Source organism: Astatotilapia calliptera, chromosome 22 (assembly GCF_900246225.1).
Source record: "Astatotilapia calliptera chromosome 22, fAstCal1.2, whole genome shotgun sequence".
Taxonomy (NCBI): domain Eukaryota; kingdom Metazoa; phylum Chordata; class Actinopteri; order Cichliformes; family Cichlidae; genus Astatotilapia; species Astatotilapia calliptera.
This window is the reverse complement of record NC_039322.1, coordinates 32,855,764-32,883,369: the sequence shown is the minus strand read 5'-3', so window position 1 is coordinate 32,883,369 and position 27,606 is coordinate 32,855,764. Positions and strand designations below refer to the sequence as shown.

The following is a 27,606-nucleotide window of genomic DNA, read 5'->3' as shown; positions in this document are numbered from 1 at the left end:
CATTTAGCCTGGAGAAATAGTTTGCTGCTTTATAAGAAAGCCCTCCGCAAAGCCAGAACATCTTACTATTCATCACTGATTGAAGAAAATAAGAACAACCCTAGGTTTCTCTTCAGCACTGTAGCCAGGCTGACAAAAAGTCAGAGCTCTTTTGAGCCAACCATCCCTTTAACGTTAACTAGTAATGACTTCATGAACTTCTTCACAAATAAAATTTTTATCATTAGAGAAAAAATTACCAATAATCATCCCACAGATGTAATATTATCTACAGCTACTCTTAGTACCATTGATGTTAAGTTAGACTCTTTTTCTCCAATTGATCTTTCTGAGTTAACTTCAATAATTACTTCCTCCAAACCATCAACGTGTCTTTTAGACCTCATTCCTACAAAACTGCTCAAAGAAGTCCTGCCATTAATTAATTCTTCGATCTTAAATATGATCAACCTATCTCTAATAATTGGCTATGTACCACAGGCCTTCAAGCTGGCTGTAGTTAAACCTTTACTCAAAAAGCCATCTCTAGACCCAGCAGTCTTAGCTAATTATAGGCCAATCTCCAACCTTCCTTTCATATCAAAAATCCTTGAAAGAGTAGTTGTCAAACAGCTAACAGATCATCTGCAGAGGCTTATTTGAAGAGTTTCAGTCAGGTTTCAGAGCTCATCACAGCACAGAAACAGCTTTAGTGAAGGTTACAAATGATCTTCTTATGGCCTCTGACAGTGGACTCATCTCTGTGCTTGTCCTGCTAGACCTCAGTGCAGCGTTCGATACTGTTGATCATAATATCCTATTAGAGCGATTAGAACATGCTGTAGGTATTACAGGTACTGCACTGCAGTGGTTTGTATCATATCTATCTAATAGACTCCAGTTTGTGCATGTAAATGGAGAGTCCTCTTCACACACTGAGGTTAATTATGGAGTTCCACAGGGTTCAGTGCTAGGACCAATTCTGTTTACATTATACATGCTTCCCTTAGGCAGCATCATTAGAAGACATAGCATACATTTTCACTGCTATGCAGATGACACCCAGCTCTATCTGTCCATGAAGCCAGATAACACACACCAATGAGTTAAACTGCAGGAATGTCTTAAAGACATAAAGACCTGGATGGCCGCTAACTTTCTGCTTCTTAACTCAGATAAAACTGAGGTTATTGTACTCGGCCCTGAAAATCTTAGAAATATGGTATCTAATCAGATTCTTACTCTGGATGGCATTACCTTGGCCTCCAGTAACACTGTGAGGAACCTTGAAGTCATTTTTGACCAGGACATGTCCTTCAACGCACATATTAAACAAATATGTAAGACTGCGTTCTTCCATTTGTGCAACATCTCTAAAGTTAGAAATATCCTGTCTCAGAGTGACGCTGAAAAACTAGTTCATGCATTTATTACTTCCAGGCTGGACGACTGTAATTCATTATTATCAGGATGTCCAAAAAACTCACTGAAAAGCCTTCAGCTAATCCAAAATGCTGCAGCAAGAGTCCTGACAGGGACTAGAAAGAGAGAGCATATTTCTCCTGTTTTGGCTTCCCTTCATTGGCTTCCTGTTAAATCCAGAATTGAATTCAAAATCCTGCTCCTCACATACAAGGTCTTAAATAATCAGGCCCCATCTTATCTTAATGACCTTGTAGTACCATATCACCCTATTAGAGCGCTCCGCTCTCGCTCTGCAGGCCTACTTGTTGTTCCTAGAGTATTTAAAAGTAGAATGGGAGGGAGAGCCTTCAGTTTTCAGGCCCCTCTTCTGTGGAACCAGCTTCCAGTTTGGATTCGGGAGACAGACACTATCTCTACTTTTAAGATTAGGCTTAAAACTTTCCTTTTTTCTAAAGCATATAGTTAGGGCTGGACCAGGTGACCCTGAATCCTCCCTTTGTTATGCTGCAATAGATGTAGGCTGCCGGGGGATTCCCATGATGCATTGAGTTTTTCCTTTCCAGTCACCTTTCTCACTCACTATGTATTAATAGACCTCTCTGCATTGAATCATATCTGTTATTAACCTCTGTCTCTCTTCCACAGCATGTCTTTATCCTGTCTTCCTTCTCTCACCCCAACCGGTCGCAGCAGATGGCCGCCCCTCCCTGAGCCTGGTTCTGCCGGAGGTTTCTTCCTGTTAAAAGGGAGTTTTTCCTTCCCACTGTCGCCAAAGTGCTTGCTCATAGGGGGTCATATGATTGTTGGGTTTTTCTCTGTATCTATGAAGCGCCTTGAGGCGACTTTTGTTGTGATTTGGCGCTATATAAATAAAATTGAATTGAATTGAATTGAATTGAATTCTAAGCAGCTTCTGCTAATTTCACCAGAATTGTCAGTCTCTCCACCTCTTCTTTGTGCGAATGAGTTTGGTGCAGTGAGGTGAGTCGCTGCGTTTAGACCAGAAGGGCCAAGTTTGGATCCTGCTCAGGGTAATATTTTTTGTTTTTTCAACTTTTTCTGCTTTTTTCAGCCGACATCTTCAACGTTAAGGCATCCACACAGCATTTTCGCAGGAAATGCAAATTTTTCTAGTTCCAGTTGCTTCCGTACACTTTTTGGCACTTAACTAGTCCCACAATTTTCAGCCGATTTTCGCCGTTCAAATTTTAAACTATTCTGCTATTTCTGCTAATGATCGCTATGATTTTTGCTATTTTTTGCTATTATACTTTTTAAAATATTAAGCTTTTTTCCTTTAATTTGTCCCATTGAAATGAATGGAAAACTTCCAAAATTCTGCTAAATTTTGCTTGTTTTTGAAACTTAACTACTTCCTCATACTTTCGCCTAGAAAAACCATTCAAACTTTAAAATGTTCACAAATTATTGGGCTATTCATGTATGATTCAGCTTTTTCAAATCTTTTACCGTTTTACTTTTATGCCTCTTAAAGTTTTGAGTTGCACAATTGTGATTTTTCACAAAATACATGCGTTGTTATGGTTGCTATGCTCTTGGCTTCCAGTGTGCCACTGAAGCTTTTGCAATTTTCACTTCATGTCCGAACAACTTCTTGCTACTTGCTCAATTTTCACTCAACTTCCACAAATTATACATCAAAACATAGGTATTTTTGCTGGCTTTCAGAAAATGTCACTATCATTGTTGTGGGATTTATAGAATTTTGGCAAATCTCCTCAGACCAACACAAGGTCTCAAAACTCTCCATATAAAGTGAATGGAGAGCTTGTTCAAAATCACCGCTGGATTTCTGTAATGAGAGGCATATTCGAATCGTCATATCTCCTTAACGAAGCAAAGTTAAGACATGAGGCTTGTCCCGGTATATCTTCAGACACTCCTGACGCTCACAATTCAAAAATTTTCTTTCTCACGTATTACCGTTCTGAAATGAGTTGGACTTGTTTGAGGGTAGGAAATTCGTCCATCGCTCAGATTTCTTCAGATTTCAAACTGTGGAAATGAACCACTTTTTTCTCTCGTCATAACTTTTTGTTGGATTTCCACAGAGACCTGAAAATTTCCATGACTGTTCACCAAAGCCTGCTGTCTCTTACGGTGAAAGAATGATATCGATACTCCAAATAGATTTAGAGTTACAAAGCATTGTTTGAGGGCAAGTCAAGGCAGTTTTTGCTTCGCTCTGCTTAGTTATGGTGCATTACAAGTCAAATATCTTTAATAATTCATATTTTAATGATAAATTGTCAACACTGGAAGATTCCCCCATCTCTTCTGAACAAAACGGTGTAAGAATGACCGCTCTGCGGTTAGGAAATTATGGTCATTTGTTTGAGGGGAGTCCTCACTATGAGAAATAGGCTGCAATGATCCTGTGCCTCTCTGTGCTGCGTGTGTAAATAGATGCACCTGTTTTGGCGGGAAAAAGTGCACAGGCTCTCTGATTGGTGGATTTAAATTCAGCAGCTCCCAGGTTGACCTAGAAACTTACTTCTCTCTCCCTGTGTGTGTGTGTGTGTGTGTGTGTGTGTGTGTGTGTGTGTGTGTGTGTGTGTGTGTGTGTGTGTGTGTGTGTGACAGAGAGAGAGAGAGAGAGAGAGAGGCTTTTAATGGGATGATCTCATTCTAAGATTCAAATTCAATATATTTAGACTGGTTGACTGAATTGGATCTTGTGTGTGTGTCTCTCTGTGCATGTGTGTTTCCTTATGTGTACATATTTGTGATTGTGTGGCTGTTATAGATTTTTTTGCTGATTTTTTTTCATTTAACAAGTATATTTGAGGGACCCTCAGCATGTTCAGCATTTTTTCAGCTGTCCATTTTGCTTTTCCAATTTTTCTGTTTAACTTATTACTATTGTGCTAAATCATACTATTTCTGCTTTTAATAGGATTTGTGCTTAATATAGTATTTCTGCTAAATTATAGTATTACTGCTTTTTATAGTATTTGTGCTAAAACATAGTATTTCTACTAAATGTAGTATTTATGCTTAATCATACCATTTCTGCTTTTTATAGGATTTGTGCTTAATATAGTATTTCTGCTAAATTATAGTATTTCTGGTTTTTATAATATTTGTGCTGAAACATAGTATTTCTGTCAAATGATAGTATTTGTGCTAAAGCATAGTATTAATTCAAAATTACAATATTCATAGTTCATCACAGTGTCTCTGGTAAATCACAATATTTCTGCTATGTTGTACTATTTTTCTAAATCATAGTGTTTCTGTAATGTTTAAGTATTTTTGGCTAAATATATTCTTTCTGTTATCTTATACTATTTCTCCTAAATTCTTGTATTTTTGAGAAGTTATCATGTTTCTGGTAAGTTACAATATTTCTGCTAAGTTCTGCTCTGCTATTGTATTTCTGCCAAGTATTATGTTTCCTCTAAGATATTGCAGTTCTGCTAAGTTATTCCATTTTAGCAAAGTTCCTTTGCTTCTGCAAAGTTTTTAGAATTTCTGCAACTTTTCAGCTTTTTCAGCTACTTTTTGCATACAGCTTCAGCTTTAAAGCATCCACACTGCATTTTCGCAGGAAATGCAAATTTTTCTAGTCTACAGTTACTCTTTGGGCTCATTTAGTAATAACGATACTTGTAATAACTGTAGCCTGTTTGCAGCTCTGGAGGCCAGGATCACTGAATGGGAGACTCGGCTTAACACCCTTAAAAAAAGATACTAACCCCAAGTTGCTCTCTGATGCATCCAGCGAAGTATGAATATGTGTGTGAATGTTAGATAGAAGGCACTCACATAGAAAAAAGTACATTATACATTTTTAATTTTGGAAAAGTTGTGATTAGTGTGGTAACTTTTGGACCTCCCTCCTGAGCTACAGCCAGCCAAGCATCCCCTATATCAGTGGTTCCCAAACTTTTTTTGCTGGGCCCCCCTTTGTTTTACAAGAAAAATGCTCGCACCCCCCCTCCCCACGCACAACCACACACGCCCATATTTTGCTCCATTGCGGTTTATTTCACACCTCAAACATTTAGTAAACAATTAAACAAATACAAGTAAACTGCAATAAATTAAAGGTTGTAATAAAATAAACTACTAACTCTTTTACGCTACGTCCGCACCTACACGGGTATTTTTGAAAACGCAGCTGTTTCGTCCACGTAAACGACGTTTCAAATCACCGAAAACTGAGATTTTTAAAACTCCTCTTTTGCGTTTACGTGTGGACGAGGAATACAGAGTTCGTCACACAACGTCAAAGGTATGAGTCTTTTTCACGTCACGCTGTGGCCACGTTATTGTTTACATGAGATGAATTGCAGAATGGAGATAGAGACAAAATACTGTTACAGTTTTTTCTGTATGCTTAAGCACATTTTTTGTAACTATTGGCTAATTTTGCAAAACTCTTCACACAAATAAGAAAACCTGTCACCCAATAATCAAAACATTGTAGTTCTCTTGCAAAAGCAAACACAGCTAGATTAACTCTTCACACCTTCGTAAAAATGGTGTTTCCGTATCAAACAGTACACACAAGCCATCATCTACTAAGCACACAATGCGCCAACTGCACACTGATGGTATGAATACAAAACACATCTGGCTTTTGCTTTCTCTGTGCACAAGGTAGGCTATGTCAGTTTGAGCTCATACTTCTGTCATAGATCCATAAGCATAGAGGGATCCAAACTTCAAGTACTGCTGTTTATTCAAACACATCAAAACAAACACAAGTGTTTATTTCCAAGTATAGGATTATTTGCAATCGCCATAATGACTATATGGGTTACTTGGTCTGCAGTGAACATGCTTCCTCTGCCCCCAGCATCTGGTCATCTAGCAATTCTGTAAAGTAACAATTTCAGTATTTTTACATCAATGGTATTGGTGTGTTTCTCATTGGCATATGGCAGTGCTACAGATTTTTGTGAGAAGTGACTGTACTAACCGACCCTCAGGGTCATTCCACGGTTGATTACATGGTCCACTATTGTAGCTCTGATGTTATCAGCAATTCTATTTCTTACTCTTCCTACCCTTCCTCTCCCCCCTCCTCGTCTTCCTCTTGCTCCTCCTTGTCCTTGTCGTCCTCTTCATCCTACTTCTTCACCTCCACGTCCTCTTCCTCGGCCTCCTCTACTTCTCACTCTTTCTGCTCCCTCCATTGTACTCCGCACACACAGCTTACCTGTATTATAGTGCTTAGGCTGATTGCAAAGTGAACTAATTATCTAAGAAAGTTTTCACATGTGAAAGTGTGCCAGACAGTTGGCAAATTAGTGTTAATGATAGCCATACATGTGTATACTTTTGCTAGGAGTGTGTTGGAAATTTGGTAATTGAGTGTTGTGCAGTGAATTGTGCCTACAGTTTTGCAAAGTGTGTGTTACAAAATTGCAAACTGAGTGCAAAGCAGTTTTTGTGCTTTTAGTTTTGCAAACTCAGTGAGTGGTTTTGCTATAAGTCTGAATAGTTTTAGAGATTGTGCTACAGGAATCACAGTTAGGGTTTAAGCAATCAGAAAAAACTGTAAAACAAGTGAAAAAGCTGAACTCTGAAATCCTGCTAAAACAGCAGAAGAGGCTGATATTTTTCGGCTACTCATTGAGCCAAACTGGTTCTCACGTAACTGAAAAAAGGTGGAAAAGCTTAAAATTCTAATGAAAACAGCAGAAGAGGCTGAGATTTGTGCTGATAAGAGGTGAAAATGCTGAACCAATCAGAGGTACTGCTTCTGTCTGCTTCATCAGGCTGTGTACTTGTATGTATTTCTGTCACAGACTGTTAACAAGAATCTGAGGTCCATATTAGAAAAGCTGGTAAAATCATAAAACTTTTCAGAATTGTAATAAATTATCAATACGAATTACCGGTCTGTGATAGTGTATAAATTTGTAGTTTAAAAAAACATGTTGACCAAGGTGGAATCGAACCCAGGACCTTTGGTCTGAAGAGCCGTGTCATTATCAATTGCGCCACCTGAAAAGGGGGCGGGGCGCCTTAAAAAAGAGGGTGATGAGCAGTCAGAATTTGATCGCGGTGAGCGGTGAAAAACGCCGTTTTTTGGAGTTACAAAACGTCGTGTAACTCAAAAACTAGGTGGGATAGAAGCATAAAGCTGGATGCTTAAAGCATCCACACAATAACTGTCATTAGGCACTTACAGAAACATCGGCAACAACGAAACCCTACGTAAGTCACAAAAACAGGTAAATCTCGCTGCTTTCGGAGGCACGAAGATTAAGTCCACAGGCACAGTTACTCTCAAGTGCAAGCTAGCTGGACAGTTACCTACAATTCCAAGTTGTAAAACACGATGTGCAATCCATCATCGGATTAAAGGACAGCGTGCGAATGAAACTGGTTAGTTTCAGCAAGGAAGTCTACCATGTTGACACAGATCAGGATGAGACACCTGCACAGAAAGTTTTTTACGAATACACAGACCTGTTCAAAGATGAAGTCGGTGGCTTACCTGTAACCTACTCAATGAAACTCACTCCAAACGTGCCACCTGTCGTCAACCCTCCAAGACGCGTTCCTGTTCCCATGCAGTAAAGGTTAAAGAGGAACTCCAAAGAATGCAGGCCGTGGGAGTAACTGAACCAGTGGAGGAACCCACAGAATGGGTATCCAACATGGTCGCAACACACAAAAAGAATACCGATGATGTTCATATGTGCATTGATCCAAGGGATCTGAACAAGGCACTAATGCAACCTCACCATCCCATCTGAACTGTGGAGGAAGTAGCTGCTCAGATGTCTGGAGCAACCATCTTCTCAGTTCTGGATGCGAAGAGCTCCTTCTGGCAAATCAAACTAGATCCTGCCTCATCTCTTCTCACTACATTTGCAACACCTTTTGGCAGATTCACATTCTTGAGAATGCCCTTTGGTATCAACACCGCCTCTCACACGAGTGTCCTCAGGCAGCCTCTGAATGCTAGACACTCGGAGACCTGTGTCTCTGAGTGGGAGACCAGAGATCACATTAACATGTGTATTAACAAACATGCCACGTTGGCCCAGTTTATTTTTCTTATCATTTTCTGTTGTTCAGTTCATTTGCTGTCATGGATAAAAAGTCTTTTTTCAGTCCATTAACACCAAAGCAGGTGGTGAGATTACAAACACAGAGAGGACATGACAAGATTGGAGTTGTAAGTAAGGTATGTGCTGAACCTCGCTCTTATGTCGTTGAGTCGGATGGAAAGGAAGACAGGCGCAACAGACAACATCTTCTGCCTGTGAGCGAGCCTCAACCGGAAAAGCTCGGATGAAACTGAACCCGATAAAGCACAACCCAACAAACATGAAACGATTCAAGTTCAACTCGCCCCACCACAACTTGGCACAAAATAGTCTGAACAAGTGATCAAGGACAGAAAAACGCTGGGTAAAATGAACACACCTAAAAAATCCCAAGTACGCTCTGATGACAACATACCGAACCAGATCTGGTAGAGTGTCTAAACCAAATAGTAAATACCTGGATTAAAAGCACACTGATGCTGTATTTCCTGTTTTGAAATGTGTTTTCTCTCATGTTATGTTGTTGCATATTTGTTGCATTTAAGACAATGATTAATGATTAATCATCCATGATTAAGACTGATTATTATAAGCAAACCTACAGTAACTAAACATCTGACACACTGAGCAGGAAAGTGCAGGAGGGACAGGTGAAGAGGCCGTGCTGCTAGAGAGCTAAGCTAAGCTAGGTGAATCCCTAAAGACGCAGTGAGTGAATACTGTGAATATAATTAGCGGGCGAATCAACAGAGAGTGTGCTTTGGAGAAAGCATGTGAAGATTACACTATGAAATTGGATGTTATCTATATTTTATCAGTTTTTTTTAAAAATTCATTGTACATAGATAATCTACAAAAAACACCACTGTGCACTGTAACAGGAAGTTAAGAAATGTGTTAAGAAATGTGCGGCTGGATGGAGGGAGTTACAGTGTTTGGGGAGGCATCCCAAGACCAAAAAACAGCTAGTAAGGTAGTAAGGTTCCTGGGACTTGCTGGTTATTACTGCTGGTTCATGCCAGTCTTTGCAGAGCTGACCGACTCTTGACCAGCTTCACCTGAAAGTGTGCCCCAGATCTGGTCCCCTGCAAGACACCTCTAACTTTACCCTCACCTTCATCCTAAAGCTTCGCGCTGAGGGCCGTTTTCTCCCAGCAGGTAAGACGGCTCCCCAGCCTAAGTGGGAGAGGGAGTGTATGTGGCAGTGGGGTGTGGTTTGTGGCTCAGCTGTAAGGGAGGAGTAGTCCAGTGAGTTCACAGGCAGGTGTGAGCAAGGAATGCGTTCATCTATTTAGTACGCTTGGACCAGAGCTGCAGGACTGAGCTAGTTGACTAAAGGAGTGTCTGTGGTGTTTTGAGTACACTGAGTACAAATCCCAGAATCAGAGAAACCCATTGTTACTGCCCATAATGTGTCCGGGTGGCTGTTTTTTGTTCCGCCTGTCTGTGTCTTTAAGAGTCTCTGCAGGTCCCTGATTGGAGAAGCTGACGGCTGCTGATTGGTCCCCTTATCATGGTAAATGGACTGATTCTTATATAGTGCTTTTCTATTCTCCCGGAGTTCTCAGAGCACTCTATACAACATGCCACATTCACACCCACTCATACAAGCACTTCTAAACACAAGTGCAAACTAATCTACACTCACACGCATTCACACTGAACACATCGGAGGGCAACTTGGGGTTAGCATCTTGCCTAAGGATATTTGACACGTAGACTGGGGAAGCCAAGGATCGAACCACCGACCTTCCAATCAGTAGCTGATCTGCTCTACCACTTGAGCCACAGCCAGTCGTCCCGGGACAGCAACTGACAGCAGCGTCAGAGCCATCCTTGGCCTCCAGACCCTGTGTTACTCGTGTGTGTGTGTTCCTGAGGATTGCTGAGCTTCTGTATATAGTGTGTAGTTTAGAGTCACGTGTAAATAGTCACTGAAGCTGAAGGGTGAGCTGCCTTCTTATTTTCTGTCTCATTTTCTCCTGTTTATTCAGGTCGGGGTAGCATTTGTCTTTGGTTTGCTCTTTTTATCACGTAGGGTTTAGGTAGCACCTCCTTGACTGGTTTTGTTTGTTATTTTGGCCTTTGTTCACCCCGGAGTCACGCTGCAGTTTAGCCACAGTAAACCAGTTTCACATCTGAATCGGCTGTGGTATGGTTTTGGGGACCAGGGCGGGGTCACTCTTCTTTTAACATATGCTACGTTCCTGTACCCCTAGACAGTGGCGTAACGCCCATAAAACCATTTTATTCAACACTGGTTGTGTGATGTGGTTCTGTGTAGGATTTTGTATTGAATGAGTTTAAAATGTTTTTGGTTTTTTTGTCATTGAGAATTTGTCCAAAAATCAGGTTTCAAAGATAGTGGAAGGTCTTTGTCCCATTCGGGGATGAGTACAGATATTGAGTTTGTGACTGAAAGTAGTGAATATAATTTTGAGAGAATAGTACATTTTTCTTGTCTTGTCCAAATCTTTGAAACAAATTCGTATCTGACATGAGTTTATTATCTTAAAAGAGGTGTGTGATTTCTTCTTGCGCCCATGCTGTAAAGTAAAGAATTGCTCTGTTGACCTGAAAGTCTGAGTGGTGCCACTTTGGAGAAAACCTGCTGGATTCTATTTGGGAGTTTGTGATTTCAAGGGTTGTTCATCAGGCTGGTGAGGTGGAGAAGATGAATGGGTTTTTTAAGCAGCAGTGGCATTTAATTAAAGCTGTAATCAAGGGACGTTCTGAAAGTTTATCGTTACCGTCTGCTTGTTCTAATTCTATCCAAGAGTTTTGTGCTACCTTTGGGTAAATCCAACTGATTATATGCTGTATCTACATATGCTTTTTAATATTTTTGATTCCAATGAGCTCTATTCAGTCATGGTTGATTTCACTGGGAAACAGTTCATTCATGATGCTCTTTTTCATTCATGGTCCTTGCTTTTAACCAGTTCTTTTTGCTGGAAATGTTCAAATGTAGCGATGACGGGACGTGAGACCGTGAGACAGTGTAAGCAGTAGAATGACATGTTGTTAACAGTTTTCAGGATAATCTGGTGCATTTTGGGGATTCCTGAGAAAATCAAGGTGTCTCAGTCTCAGTGCTCTTGTTTGTATGCGGAGGACAGTTTTCTTCTCAGTTTACAGATTTGCCCTCTGAGCTATTATTGCTGACACAGATAATCTGAGCTTCCAGTTGCCCTTTGGGAGTTTTTAAAAACATGCAAATAGAAGATTAACTAGTTTAACTTTGGGAAACGCTGGATGACACCCTATCTTGTGGAGCCACGGCACATATTTCACATTAGAAAAATCACACGACACACCACCAGACAAAAATGTCACAAAAAGCATATTGATCCTTTTCCCCTGCGCACCAGGTATAGTGGAATTAACTCAGTTTGTCCCCAGTATAACTTTTTTGCTTTCTTCTGACCCCTACTCATACTGGGCCTTCATCTGGGTCAGAGTTTTCTCCAGGACCAGGTCAGACTGACTACCTTTTCTCTTCAAATATTTATCCATTGCTGTTAAACACTGTTCTCTCACTCACAGCATGATTATTATGAAATTCCTTCTTCTTCTTCTGTTTTACTGGCAGTTGGCAACCCATTTAATTAGAGCAGGTAGATGCACTGCCCTCTAGTGGAAGAGAATGTAATTGTTCTGCCCGTTACTCATGCTGATTGCTTGGAGTACTAATCAGGTGGAGCTAGATAATCTTACACAGCACACCTATGTGCTGCATCACAGTGCTCTGATCTAACAGCCCCGTGCTGCAATTTGGATTTCTCTGGCACTGAGAATCTCACATTCTCACAGTGTATTGTGTGATCTCAGCCTAAGAACAATCAAATAGCCGTTTTCAAGTTATAAGGCTTTGTTGTTAATTTTCAATCAATAAATCATGAAGTTAACCTTGAAGAGCTTGGTGGATGTAAGCCAGATTTAATGAATTGTTAACATTACCCCAATCTTCTACCACTCTAAACATTTTGAGCGATCATGTTTGTAGACAGAATGCCATGCACGCACGAACACACACAAACACTTCCAAATACAGTGGGGGTGGTACCCACAGCTGATGACCTGATCAAACTTACCAACAGCTGATGAACAAACTACGACTACTGTGAGATGGTAAACCAAACCAATAAGTTGGACACTAACTGGAAGGTTGGTTGTAAAAACATGACCTCCTGGGCAGAGGTGAAAAGTCCAAGTCCTCATGTTGCAAACTGAGACATGAGCGCTGGTAAAAATCTTCACTTTCTATCATATTTGTATTTGGTTTCTTTTGAATGGAGATTTTCCTTTTTGCAACAAGTGTTCAAAATAAAACTTTATGTCTGTCATGGTCCCTGTGTGTGCCCGGCCAGCCCTGCAAGACTACATGTGTTTTTGTTTTAGTTTAAATCTCTGTTCCCCTCCCTCCTGCTCCTGCATCACTCGGGCTCCTGCCTTTGACATACTCACCTGCCGCTAATCACTCACCTGTTGCTCATCACTGTTTCTGGACACTACTAAAGGCAGCAGCTCAGAGCCTCTCGTGGCTGGAATATTGAACACGTTAGTGAGAAACCCGGCTTATAGATTCGACCCGCTGCTGCTAGCCTGACAACGTCTATACTGTGTGAAAACATGCAGACCTATGGGAGCTTGTGTCTGCGTGTGCGTATCATATGGATACACACATTTGGTATATGTATGCCAAGTGTTGATCATGACCTGGTTCTTGTCCTTCAGTGATGCGTTTGCAGCTGCAGTTCAGCTCTTTGCTCATGTACTCAGCTCCCTTTTCCTCTTCCTCACTGGCCCCTTTGCCTATCCACAGAAAGCCCTGCCCATCAGGGGTCCTCAGAAAGAAGGCATCATTAGAGTTTAGGCTGGCGGCACTGGCATCAACCTAAAACAGACAAGAAGTTCAGCATCTTTGCATAAACACATCATTACTTTACTAACGACAATCAGGAAATGGTTTACCTCAGCAATCCTGGTGATGGTGCCCAGGTTCCGTCTGACTTGGAAGAGTCGCGTAGGAGGTGGAGGAGGATGATCGCCCAGGCGGGATGTGCCGCTCTTATACACAATGAGGGGTTTAGATTTAAAAAGACTGAGCAGATGTGGGGGTTCTTTACCCTGAGGCACTCTGACCTGAAACCATATGAAGCAAACTGGTTTTTAACATACCAGTTAAAGAAAGTTGAAGACAATTATTTTTCACAGGACAATTTAAAGTGTTTCTGGTCGACTCGCCCGTTTTCTGTCTGTGTGTGTGTGCATGTGTAGGTCTGCTTATGTGCTTCAGGGGCGGAGCTTGCCTGGCTTCCTGCTCCTTTGGTATCACATCTGTGATCCATTGCTGATTATGGACCTGATTCCATTATGAATGATCTACACTCTAGTGTCAAAAGTATTTGCTCGTCTGCCATCACACGAATATCAAATTGAGTGATTTCTTAATCCAGAGGGTTTAATATGACCCAGCCAACAGTCTGGGAAGGCTTTCAACAAGCTTTCCACAAATGTGCATAAAAGAAGGGCCATTACGTTAGCTCCTGTCTGTATTGGGTTAGGGTCAGGTACATGGTATACACTCTTAGCATGTTTCAATGAATCACTGCACCAACTTCCTATTTTCTAGCAAAATATAAAGAAATGAGGAGTGGCTCAAGATTTTGCACAGTACTGTGCATTTAGAATAATTAACAAAGCAATCAGTACAAGTGCTTCTCATATTTATTTGACACTGGTGTTGTACCTGAACCGCATTCCCTCCCAGTGAACGATCCAGCTCTACGGTCAGGAACGCTGAGGCAGTTAGCTCATCCACAGAGCAGCTGGCTCCCTGCCTGCAGGAGACAGTAATAGTAATCAATATTCAGTTAGTCAAGTTACAGTAAATCTAGAAAGTGAACCAATCTATATTCTTAAAATAAAAATGCATAAAATAACTTTGTCACCAGCTCATTGTTATGGATTTCCAGTGGGAACCTTTTTACTTTGGTTCACTCAGTCCATTCTCCCACTTTGATTTAGTAAAATGTGAAAAAATTGAAAATAATCAGAAAAAACTACCAAACAAATAGACAAACATTCATGTTCATGTAGCTGTGATTCACTGTGATTCACTGTATTAGGAGTCTTAGCTGTCCATAGGGTGTTCTGTGATGGGAGCTTCCTCAGCTCTATGAGAAAAACTTTCAATTACCCTCATTTTGTAATAAAGATTCTGTATTATGGATGATGCATTATCATCCACACTTAGGACTAGTCATTTGAATTTAAAATTTGAGCCCTGTTTAATCCAGAATTGAATTCAAAATCCTGCTCCTCACATACAAGGATGCAACAGTACTGTACCAGCAATTAACCAAAGCTACACAGGGGGCAAATGAAACACCACTTGAGTTCCTGATTAGAGTGCTGGATTTGCGTCAAAAAATCCTTTTCGCATCTGAGCGCACCCAGTCTAGCCTAAAGTATAACAAAGAACTTGTTCAAAGTCAATGTTTTCAGTCCATTAGAACGGGTCTTCTAAATGACAATGTCAGAGCAGAAATGAGAGCATATTTGCAGGATGAAAACTGTAGCGATGAACTCTTATTAATGAAAATGCAAACAGCCCAGTACAATGAAAGCGAGAGAGCGTTAAAGGCAAAAGCCCACAGGTCATTTAGAACAGGACTAAATGTAGTTGAGCAGAATGTAGCGCTTACTGAGCCCCGCACAAGCCAGCCTGACACAAAACTGGCTAAAACCCTCAAAGATAACTCCTTATTTGCAAAAATTGAGGAAAGTAACTCAGCAATTAGGGAACTCACAGGACAGGTAGCTTCACTAGTGCAAACTGTCCAACGAGATAGAAGTGGTGATGGTGGTAGACAAGTCAGGGCGTACAGAAAGGCAGCTCAGAGACCAAAAAGGCGATGCTCTGCATGTCAACAAGAAAACAGGGACTGTGACCATTGTTTCAAATGTGGCAGTGACTCTCACTGGGCAAAGGGATGTAAAGTAAGGGGAGCTCAGAAGCAGGAAAACTGGGCGGGGCTGTGACTGTGGGACAAGCCACAGCTTTACCACCAATGTCCCAATGTGATAACATTCCCAAGGCCCAAAGCTTATCCCTAGCATCACCAACCGACTCAGGAAATCCTAAAATTAGGAACCAACCCCCAAACGTGTTAAATTTAAGTACCAAAAAAAGAAAAGTAGCACAGCTCGTGGGCAGAAAGTGTCTAGTATGGTGTAGAATGAATAACTGCAAAACACAGGCACTGTGGGACACGGGAGCCCAAGTTTCAATAATGAGTGCATGCTGGAAATCAGACAATTTACCTCACTTAGAAGTTCACCCCATCAGCGATTTACTAAGTAAGGATGAACTTTTAGACTTGAGAGCTGTAAATGGATCTGAAGTCCCTTTCCAGGGTTGGGTAGAAGTTAGCCTTAGCCTTTGTGATTCGAGAGGAAAAGCTGTAGCTCAGAATGAGGTTCGGGTTCCAATCCTAGTAAGTCAGGATGTGATGCAAAAACCAATAATAGGGTTTAATGCTATTGAGGAACTGATAAAAAAAGACACTACTCAGTCCAGTGAAAGCTTGTCTTTACTCAGAAACTCTCTAAGAGTAGGATCAAGCAAAGCAGAAGCACTGTTGAACCTTATCCACACCACCAGTAGCGAGATAGTTACTTATCCTATCAGATCAGGACGCAAAGCTATTGTCGTACCGAGTGGACAAATGTACGGCGTTAGTTGTTCCATCAAAACAGACCTAAAGGTAAAAAGTGAAATGCTTTTTGAGCCAGATGAAAACTTGTCTTTAGATGAGGGTCTGAAATCTAACTGCCAGTTGCTGTCTATATCAGGCAGTACCCGCAAAGTCAATATCTATGTTACTAATGCTACCAAACATGACATTGTGCTGCCACCTAAAACCCTTCTAGGTAACATAGAGAGGGTAACACATAGTTATCCTGTAAATCTCAAAGAAGCTCAGATAGGCTCGATTGTAGAAAAAGACAATCAGAACCCACCTAGCTCAGCAGAAGAGCCTTGGGAACCACCTGTCAATTTGGGCCACCTTAACACAGAACAACAGGCAGTTGTCTTGGAAATGTTAAGGGAGGAGTCAGGCGCATTTGCTAAACACAAAGAGGAAGTTGGTTACATAAAAAATTTAAAAATGGATATCAAACTCACTGATCAGATTCCTGTAGCCAAATCCTATAATGCGGTCCCACGTGCTCTCTATGATGAAGTAAAAAGTCACATTCAGGACTTGTTAAAAAAAGACTTTATTCACAAATCAACCTCACCATATGCCTCTCCAATAGTGTGTGTGAGGAGGCGGGATGGAGGCCTGAGACTGTGTGTTGATTATAGGGGCCTCAATAAAAAGACCATTCCAGACAGACACCCTATTCCACGAATACAGGAAATCCTTGATGGACTTGGCGGCAATAGGTGGTTTAGTGTGCTTGACCAAGGCAAAGCGTACTATCAAGGTGAAATCAGCGAAGACTCAAAAAAATATACCGCCTTCACAACACCCTGGGGGCTGTATGAATGGAATAGAATCCCATTTGGACTCACCAATGCACCTGCAGCTTTCCAGCGGAGCATGGAGGAAAGTTTGGAAGGCTTGAGGGACAAAATATGCACTCCATATTTAGATGATGTTTTGGTGTACAGTCAAACATTTGAACAGCATATTGAAGATTTGAGATCAGTTCTCAAACGTCAGCGGGCTTGGGGAGTAAAACTAAGACCTGATAAATGTGACTTGTTTAAAAATGAGGTCCGCTATGTGGGCAAAATCATTTCAGCAGACGGCTACAAAATGGATGACCAAGAGGTACAAGCAGTACGAGCTTTGAAGGACAACCCACCAACAAACATTAAAGAGCTGAGAAAGCTTTTAGGATTTTTAGGATACTACCGAAGCTATGTACAAGATTTTTCAAGACATGCAAAGTGCCTATATGATTTACTCTCAGTTGACCACACCCAAACACCAGCGTGGTCAGCCAAGGCGGGGCATGCTGCACCCACCCAAAAAATCATATGGAGTGACAGCCACCAAAAAGCACTAGACTATTTGGTGGATGTTTTGACTAATCCACCTGTGATGGCTTATCCTAAGTTTGAGGAACCCTTCATTCTGCACATCGATGCTTCAGAAGAAGGCCTTGGTGCAGTTTTGTATCAGAGGCAGGACAGTAAATTAAGAGTCATTGGATATGGGTCAAGAACATTAACACAAGCTGAGAGGAACTACAGGTGGCACTCAGGGAAACTTGAGTTTTTGGCACTAAAATGGGCTGTGACTGAGCGCTTTAGAGACTATTTGTTCTATGCTCCCTCAGTGACAGTGTACAGTGATAACAACCCTTTAACCTATTTTTTAGGCACAGCTAAACTGAATGCAACAGGACACAGATGGGTTTCTGAGCTGGCTGATTTTAACATAACACTGAAATACCGACCCGGAAAAAGTAACGTTGATGCAGACTTTTTGTCCAGAACACCTTCTAGTATGGATTCATACATGTCAGAATGTACTGAGCTGTGTTCGCCTGAAGTGTTAAGCGCAGTACTGAATGCCATTGAAACACAGGAAGACAAACAACTGGATTGGATATCAGCCATAACATGCAATCCAGAAGTAAACAAAATACTTACAGAAAATCTGCCAGATGTGAGGATCACAACGCAGGAGCTATTGCAAGCTCAAAAGCAGGACCCTGCCATAGCTTATGTTCTCAACTTAAAGAGTACTGGTGCGAGTCTTGACAAGACATCAGCGCTCAAAACCCCTAAAGGAAAACAGCTACTACACGAGTGGAAAAAGCTGTTTATCTCAGATGACGGGTTGCTGATACGAAAGACTGTGACTTACACTCAGATTGTGATTCCGGAATCGCGCAAAGAACTGGTGTACAAACACCTTCACTGCGAAATGGGTCACTTGGGGCTGGACCGTGTGATGAATTTGGCAAGGAGTAGGTTTTATTGGCCGAATATGTACAAAGATATTGAGTTTTTCATCACACAGGTGTGCAAATGTAATATTCAGAAAAAACCTACAGTTCAGTGTAGGGCCCCCATGTGTCACGTGCCGGCTACTGCACCCTTTGAAATGGTTTCAATAGACTATGTCCATCTCGAAAAGAGCAGGGGAGGGTATGAGTATATTTTAGTGTTACAGGACAACTTCACCAAGTTTGCTCAAGCCTACCCTACACGCAACAAATCTGGCAAAACAGCAGCAGATAAAATTTTTAATGACTTTTCCTTGAAATTTGGTTTTCCTGGTAAATTACATCACGATCAAGGCAGAGAATTTGAAAACCATTTATTCAAACAGCTGCAGAAGTACACAGGAATAGCCAATTCAAAGACCACACCCTACCATCCACAGGGGAACCCAGTGGAAAGGTTTAATCGCACCTTGCTGTCAATGCTCCGGACCCTGGATGAGGAAAAGAAAGGAAACTGGAGTGACTATGTAAACAAAGTTGTGCATGCCTATAATTGCACAACTAGTGACTCGACAGGATACTCGCACTTTTATTTACTCTTTGGTAGACATCCACGTCTCCCTATTGATGTAATTTTTGGACTGAGTGAGACAAACAAATGCAAATCATATGAGGATTATGCTCACAAATGGCAACAACAAATGAAAGAAGCATATGACATTGCATCCAGAAACATTAAAAAGACTCTGGCAAGAGGGAAATCACATTATGACCTGAAGAGACAAAGTGCTGTACTCACCTGGGGACAGGGTACTTGTCAGGAACATGTCAGAGAGGGGAGGCCCGGGAAAGTTACGCTCCTATTGGGAGGATCAAGTTCACATAGTGATCTCTCAAAAGGGGGAAAACAGCCCTGTTTATGAGGTTAAGCCGGAGCGTGGTGCTGGGCGAGGCCGTATCCTCCACCGCAACATGTTAATGCCCTGTAATGCATTACCGCTTCCCACAATAACAAGAACTGAACGATGCCACACTACACAGACACAAAAACAAAGAGACCTACAAGACGCATCGAACCATATAGAGAGCTCAGATGATGAAGAACAGTATTGGTCTCAGAGAGTGAGGCACCACCACTGTCAGCCTCAAGGGGATTTAATGGTGTCTGCACCTGCTACTGAACTGGACCAGGACCTTCAGCAAAAGAGCACGGAGCTTAGAGTGGATGCTGAAGAGTTTCAAGTAGAAATGGTGAATGGACAAGGTAACGCTGAACATGACACCTCAGCATCATCAGACACTGTTGCTTCGCCAGGTCAGCCCAGTGAAATGAACCCAGAACTGTCGGAACCGCAGCCGAGAAGATCTCAGAGGGAGAGATGTCCACGGAAAATATTGACTTATGATGCGTTTGGCCAACCAGTTCAAAGAGCAATTGGTCACAGTGTTAACCCATTGTATGCCAGTGCAGCAGCACCACCATTCTATGACCAGTTTGGAGTACCTTGGGCAGCTCTACAGATGCCTTACTATGCAGCTTATGTGCCAGTTAGTTATTATTGAACTGTGAAAGAGTTTTTTTGAATTTAAATGATGTTACTTTTCAAAAATGTATGGGGACTTACAAGGCCTTACCAATATGGTGACACAAGTATTTGATACTTTTGGGATGGTAGCGTAAGACATTGGATCGTTATGTTTGATGAGGTTAATTGTGATTAAATAGTTACTATCTAAGTTGATAAGCTCCGGAGCACGTGATAAAGTGATAGTAATGTCTTAGAGGGTAATAATTGTATGTGGACTGTTGGAAACAACTCAGCATTGTTATAAGCCGATGCTTATCTGGTAAGAGAGTAACATGTGATTCTGTCACCTGAGGTCCAATAGTGCATCATGAAAGTGATCTTAAAGCACTGCTAAATCCTATTCCGACTTACGCCATCTCTACGTTGTCACAAGGAAAAGAGAAGTATAGTTGTTTATTTTTGTTTCTTATTGTCATGTTTCCTCAATGTTGGGACAACATTTATTTAGCAGGGGAGGAATGTAGCACTTGGTAAAGTGTAAAGCTAAAATATGTCCAAAACATTGCATAAATCTGTTGGTATTTGTGTTATTCAACTATATGTTTGGATTTTTGGCTGCTACATGTTTTTCCACCAGTAGGGGGCAGTCACGAAAAAAGAAAAACTATGTTCGAAAAAGGAAAAGAAGAAGAGTGTATTTTTGGGCTCTGTATGTGAAAGCCACGGTTCTGAAGTACCCAAATAAACTCGGTTCTGCTGTTTACACCAAGTTGTCCTGGAGTGGTGTAACACTGAGTATCAGACAAAGGTTTCTCAGAAGAACATTCTCCAAGCTTTGGAACCGCCGACATGGCTCCAATAGCTTGGAGAATGTTTTCTGATATGCAAAATAAAATGAACATTTTTTCCCCAAACATTCTCCACTTCTTTGACCTTCTGGATGAGGTTTCCTCACTTAACACTGAACGCTTGTCCTTTTGCAATATGCCAGCGTTGAGTTCTTTTTCCCACGTTGCCTTCCTGTATCACCATGAATCCTTTATTCATTATATTTTGATCCATCAGCCTGATCTGTTTTTCAAATCATTCTTGTAGTATTCTTCTTGTAGGCATAACTCAGGATGTCAATTAGTATGTCAACTTCCCTTAATTCTCCCGTTTCAGTTTTTTTTTTGATACAGTAATCCCTTACTTGTAATTACCTTGTAAATCCCCTTTGTAATTCTGCAAACCTTCTAAAAGGTCCAGTCAGTGTACAAACTGTTGTGATACCCTTGTCTCACAATTTTTTATGCTCAATCATCCAAGTATGGAAATCCCAAAAAGTTGATTCTGCTCACCTGGATGTAGCGTTTTCAGTGGGAGAAATGTTTTGTCACTCATCCAGGTGACTTCTACAGTCTCAGCTGACTGCAGACTACAGGTGCAAGTTTCAGTCATTATGCAAATGTACTGTTTATATGGTTGGGGAACCTGCAATCACCTAAGACCAAAGAAGACACTTGAATGAGTGACTGAACGCTACGTCCAGATGAACAGATTCAACTTTAGGGCTCAGGTTGGTATTTTAATGTCTCCCTCCAAAATATGCTCCCCCAGATTTTATTCCATTGATTGATTTCATTATCACTTTCCTGAAGATGTTTTATTCCCTTGGTCTAATAATGATGTTGGAATTCGATTTTGGATTCTTTGTCCTTTCATCTTGCTTGGTAATGAGAATAGCATACAGAGACTGTTCTCATTCCCGACGCGTAACATACCGCCACGTCCCGAGGCGCTCCATAGGAATGCGAAAGGTAACCTTCCACGTCCCTGTGATACACGCCGGATTGTGGATGGAATCCAATAGGATGATGCTCCCTAACCTAAACCACAACCTTAATCGTGTTAGATAGTGTTTTCCAATCACAATAAATGATTCAGTCCAAAAGGTTCTCATCTTTCCTCCTGTTTCCGAAAGCGTAACATACAGACGATTTGTCGATTTTGTAATATGTTACGTTTTGGGATGAGAACGTGTTGGCATACATATACAGTGAGCAGAGCATAATATGAAGTCTTGATCTGGTCAGTTAGTGGACGGGGCTGCTCAGTTTCAGCTGCTTCAGTGTTAAATACAGAGATAACAGTGAGACTCCACCCCCCTCATATTTTCTGAAAGCAGGGAAATAGCATGGTGTCAAAAGGGCCAGTGACCATGTGGAGTGTGCCCTAAAGGTCGACTAGTCCTGGGGGTGCACCACTTTTTACCAGCATCAGCAGTGACAGGACATTTGGTGGTGAGAATCAGAGCATGTGTATTGGATGCAAAGTAGCTCAGTTTCTGAACTCATACCAGGTGTAGATTATCTGCCCCTTCCTGTAAGTGTACAGGATGATGTAGCAGTCTCCACCGTAGAACTGACCATAGTTCTTAGGATCAACAGGGACCCTACCACTGCTCTCCACCCTCCAGATCTATAAAATGAGAAAAATAAGAATAGTTATTTCTCTAGTAACACCATAATAATTTTCAACAAAAACTGATTTGCTGTTGCAATAGGTCAACTCATCTTCCCTCAAAGCAGTGTTCCTAGTATCATGTGCCAACATGAATCATGTCACCTACAGCCAAATAGCTCCAGAATCAAAGCAAATTAATTTTACTTTATATAGCACTTTTAAAAACAACAACTGTTGACCAAAGTACTGTACAATAGAATAATCAGATAAAATTTAAAAAGAAAGTAAAATTAAGGATAAGAAAATAATAAAATAATGACAGACCTGACTGGCCTTAAAAGCCAAGGAGTAAAAATGGGCCTTTAGACGAGTTTTAAAAGTATCCAGTGTTGGAGAGGATCTGATATGTAAAGGCAGTTTAGTCCACAGTTTCAGAGCAGTCACAGCAAAAGTCCGATCTCCTCTGTGTTTTAATCTAGACGTAGGGACAACTAGAAGCTCCTGCGAGACCTCAAAGATCTCACTGGAGTGTACCAATTTAGAAGGTAAGACAAGTGCTGAGAAGCCATCTCAGTGATAAGAATAAGACCCATGCTATCAATACATACAGATTACCAGGCATCAGATACTCAGGTGGAATAATAAACTGGCCACACAAGGACATCAATGCCACCAATGTCAAGACATGAAAGCTCCTTATAGTACATGGAGGTCTCCACCTAAAGTTCACTGAGGCTCAAAGAGCAACAGCAGTTTCAGAGCCACAGTCTGAAGCACACCTATAGCCCCTCGTGCTTCTGTTTTCTTCTCTCCTTCTTTCTGATGATTGCCACCACTACCACAACTGCTGTCTTCTTCTCCGTGTTAACTAGTTGGCTGCCCAGGCCGATCTCAAATCTCCCATTTTTAAGTAAGATCATTGAAAAAGCAGTTTCTCAACAGCTCAGTTACTTCTTAAAACAGAATAATTGCTATGATGCCTTCCAGTCAGGTTTTAGACAGAACCACAGCACTGAAACCGCTCTGACCAAAGTGTTTAATGACATATGTCTGAATACAGACAGTGGAAAAATGTCAGTCCTAGTTTTACTGGATCTCAGTGCAGCATTTGATACAGTTGACCACAACATATTACTCAAACGACTGGAGAACTGGACAGGTCTTTCAGGAACTGTACTAAACTGGTTCAAAACATACGTAGAAAACAGGAAATACTTTGTATCAATAGGTAACTTCACATCTGAGCAGACAAGTATCACATGTGGAGTTCCCCAAGGTTCCATCTTGGGACCCCTTCTGTTTAACATCTACATGCTCCCACTGGCACAGATTATAAAGAACAACAAAATAAACTACCACAGCTATGCAGATGACACACAAATATATATCACAATGTCACCAGGAGACCGAGGCCCTGTACAGGCTCTTGGTAAATGCATTGAGGAAATCAATGACTGGTTGTGCCACAATTTTCTCCAGCTAAACAAAAACAAAACTGAGGTAATAGTCTTTGGCGCCAAAGAAAAACGATTGCAGGTCACCAGAGAACTTCAATCTATACATCTAAAAACCACAAACCAGGCGAGAAATTTGGGTGTAGTGATGGATGCAGACCTAAACTTAGAAAAACACATTAAGACAATAACAAAGTCAGCTTACTATCACCTCAAGAATATTTCAAGGATAAAAGATCTGATGTCTCAACAGGACCTGGAAAAACTAGTCCATGCATTCATCTTTAGTAGGCTTGATTACTGTAACAGCATCTTTACAGGTCTACCTAAAAAATCAGTCAGACAACTACAGCTCATTCAGAACTCTGCTGCTCGAGTCCTCACTAAGACCAAAACAGTGGACCACATCAGTCCAGCTCTGAGGTCCTTACACTGGCTGCCTGTCCGTCAGAGGATAGACTTTAAAGTTCTGATGCTGGCCTATAAAGCTCTGAATGGTTTAGGACCAAAATACATCAGTGACCTCCTGACCCAGTATGAACCTTCCAGATCCCTCAGGTCATCTGGATCCGGTCTTTTATCAGTTCCCAGAGTCAGAACCAGACACGGAGAAGCTGCATTCAGCTTTTATGCTCCTTATATCTGGAACAAACTCCCAGAAAGCCTCAGATCAGCTGAAACACTCAGTTTATTTAAAAGCAGGTTGAAGACTCACCTGTTCTCAGCTGCATTTGAATAAAGCACCAAATCCACACTTTAAGCTTAAATTTCAAAACTTACATTTAACTACTGATTTTATCTACTGTTCTGATTTTATCTGTTTTGATTTTATATACTGTTTTGTTTGTTTGTTTGTTTGTTAATTAGTTAGTTAGTTTATTTGCTTGTTTTAATCAATTTTAAATCATGCTTTTTATTTGTTCTTGTTTCTAATGTCTCTGTAAAGCACTTTGAATCACCTTGTTGTTGAATTGTGCTATACAAATAAACTTGCCTTGCCTTGCCCAGCAGCTGCTTGTCAATTTTCAGTGTAATTTAATTTTATTTACAATACCGCTCAAAGGTTTTAGAAAACCCCAATTTTTCCAGTTATTTATTGCAATTCATGTCGTTCAAGTCCAATGAATAGTTTGAAATGGTACAAAGGTAAGTGGTGAACTGCCAGAGGTTAAAATAAAAGGTAAGGTTGCCCAAAACTGAAAAAAAGTACATTTCAGAATTACATTAAAAGGTTTTTCAGGGAACACAACATGGGCCAACAGTTTAAATCTGTTCTGCAGCAAAGGAGTTTGATCAAGCTTTGAAAGCTGGTGCTGCTAATTCCTACAGATGTTCCAACTTCTCTGGATGACTTCCAACGCGCTCTGTCTGCATGAAAGCAGTGTTGGAGCACACTGTGGCATCATACCCTTGTGAGCATCAGTCGAACAGTACTGCAGAAAGTAGTGTGTTGCTACAAAAATAGCGAGAAAAAGGCAATTAACATTGGAAGAGAGACAGACCATCACTTATAAATGTAGGTCTGTCCTACAGAGAAACTGCAATGTAAGTCAAGGTGTCAGTGAGTCCAGTTTCCTTCACCATCAAAAGGCTCAGAAGCTGGAGCAAACTGCAGGTTTGACAGGATGAGTTGCAGCAAGAAAGCCATCCCTAAGATGGCAGAATAAGACAAAGAGGCTTGTCTGGGCCATGAAACACTGCGACTGGGCTACTGAAGACTGGAAGAAGGTATTATGGACTGATGAATCAAAGTTTGAAATCTTCGATTCATCACGCAGCATCTTTGTAGGCCGTCGAGTAGGTGAAAGGACGGGTCCACTTGGTCTATAAACTGATTCCATGATTTATTTGATTCCAATTGCTTATTGGTACTATGCTTTCATTTCAGAGTGCAATGAGACATTAAACTGCATAATTCTCAATAAAAATCTGGAAAAATGGGGGTGTTCTAAAACTTTCGACTGGTAGTGTAAGTCTCACCATTTGAACACTGTCTTATCCCCAATGTCATCAGTAGTCTTTAAGCACAAATGAACCAGGATTCTGATGCATGCTCAGGTACTTGATTTCACACACCTGTGGCCATGAAAGCTATTGGAACGCCTGAATTCAACGGTTTAGATGGACGAGTGAATATTTTTAGTAGTAAAGTGTGTATGTATCTTAGTGCCTTGAGGCAATTGTTGTTTGGTGCTATATGAATAAAACTGAATTGAACTGAATTTTTTTTACAGGTCCACAACACAGAAATGAAGATTTATTTTTTTTATTCTTTTATTTTTTGTGGGAAATTGTTACTGTGTCTCCACAGTATTCCTGGTAAAACAGGAAAAAACAAAAACAGTTGGATTAACCACGTTACCCCAAAGACGGTGAACTCTAAAGAGAAAATGATAAAGGTAACAAGTGAAGCACCAGCATAGTTTCACATGGACACTACTTTTAGAGTTCTAGGGAGCTTGGAAAGAAAGAGACAGGACTTCTTTCAGTTTCTTCTTCTTCTTCAGTTCTAAAACCAAATGGTGGAGAGTCTCAGGTATTTAAACCCTAGTGGGTGTTGTGCCTTAAGAGGGTTGTTGACCAACTATCGATCATGTGCATCATCACATGAGCCAAGGTTTGGAAAGGGTGTGGGTCATTATCAGCAGAGGTTTCGGGTGAAACCACTGTGAGACCTTGCCTCACCCTATCGGGATCAAATCACACAAGATGTGAGTGAGCGTTAAGACCACTTCGACAGGACAAGAGTCACCTGTACATCTGCACTTAAAGGTAAGGATCACTCTTTCTTTCTTTCTTTTCTTCAAGAAACTTTAAAAAGTCCAGATTACCACGACCTCGATGACTGAGAACATACACAGACATACAGTACAGTTCATTCACCTGTGTTTCTCCACTCCCATCATCCACCATGTTATACTGAGCTGCCATGTGGTGGGACTCATGAAGTTTTGAGGCATCAAACTCAACTTGCTGAATCTTGGCAACCTTCTCAGTGGTGAACACCTTCCCAAAACCCTCACTCTGATCTCTCTCCTTCCAGTCCAGGAAGAACTGCTTGAACATGGGAGTCTCTCCTCCTTCTGGAAGCACCTGAATCTGCAGGACCATCAGGAGGAACATCACTGGAACTATTTCCATTTCCAATACAGGATAGTTTTCCAATAGTCCTGTACTTTTACTTACAGGAAACTTTCAAAGAATAATGTGAAAATATGTCCAGTTTCCATGAAGTGAAACTGAAAGTAAACCTGTGTGTTTGCTGGGTAGCCCATCTGCTTGATGAAGTTCTCAGCTGTTTTCATGGCCTCTTTTCTTTCATTGGGATTAGCATTATGTCCTGCAGGAAAAAAATAGATGAAGTCAATGCTGATATGAAACTGGGTAGCTTATTTCACTTATAACAAGCCATTCAAAGCAAGTCCCAGAATCTCTTAGCTAACACTGTTTGAGCACCTTTCCATACAAATATCATTTTGTTTTTGCCGTGATCCAGGATGAAGCATTCATCTGATAGTAGGTCACTCTGCAGGAAGGGGTTTTCTTCCTTCACAACAGTCACTGTCATGGATCCTGATGCATCAGACACCTGGTAATAATAATAATAATAATAATAATAAAAAGTTATATGATGGTTCTTGACTTCATTTAAGAATTTGTGCAAATGTTAGATAGAAAACAAACAGAAAAAGTTCTTATATGAATGTGTTTAAATGTGTGAATGATGCAGAGGTGGAGTACAAATACTCTGTTACTGTACTTAAG

At 41.0% G+C, this 27,606-nt stretch overlaps 1 protein-coding gene across 1 annotated transcript in view; it reads right to left on the bottom strand.

The window, feature by feature from the left end:
• scin (scinderin) overlaps window positions 1-27,606 on the bottom strand; it is a 45,177-nt gene that overhangs the window by 4,278 nt on the left and 13,293 nt on the right. The window contains exons 6-12 of the mRNA XM_026156457.1: window positions 27,298-27,430; window positions 27,093-27,181; window positions 26,725-26,940; window positions 22,281-22,402; window positions 14,191-14,281; window positions 13,413-13,583; window positions 13,158-13,335 (exon numbers count right to left, since the gene is read on the bottom strand). Coding sequence (XP_026012242.1) covers window positions 13,158-13,335; window positions 13,413-13,583; window positions 14,191-14,281; window positions 22,281-22,402; window positions 26,725-26,940; window positions 27,093-27,181; window positions 27,298-27,430 — 1,000 coding nt within the window. The remainder of the gene's footprint in view (window positions 1-13,157; window positions 13,336-13,412; window positions 13,584-14,190; window positions 14,282-22,280; window positions 22,403-26,724; window positions 26,941-27,092; window positions 27,182-27,297; window positions 27,431-27,606) is intronic.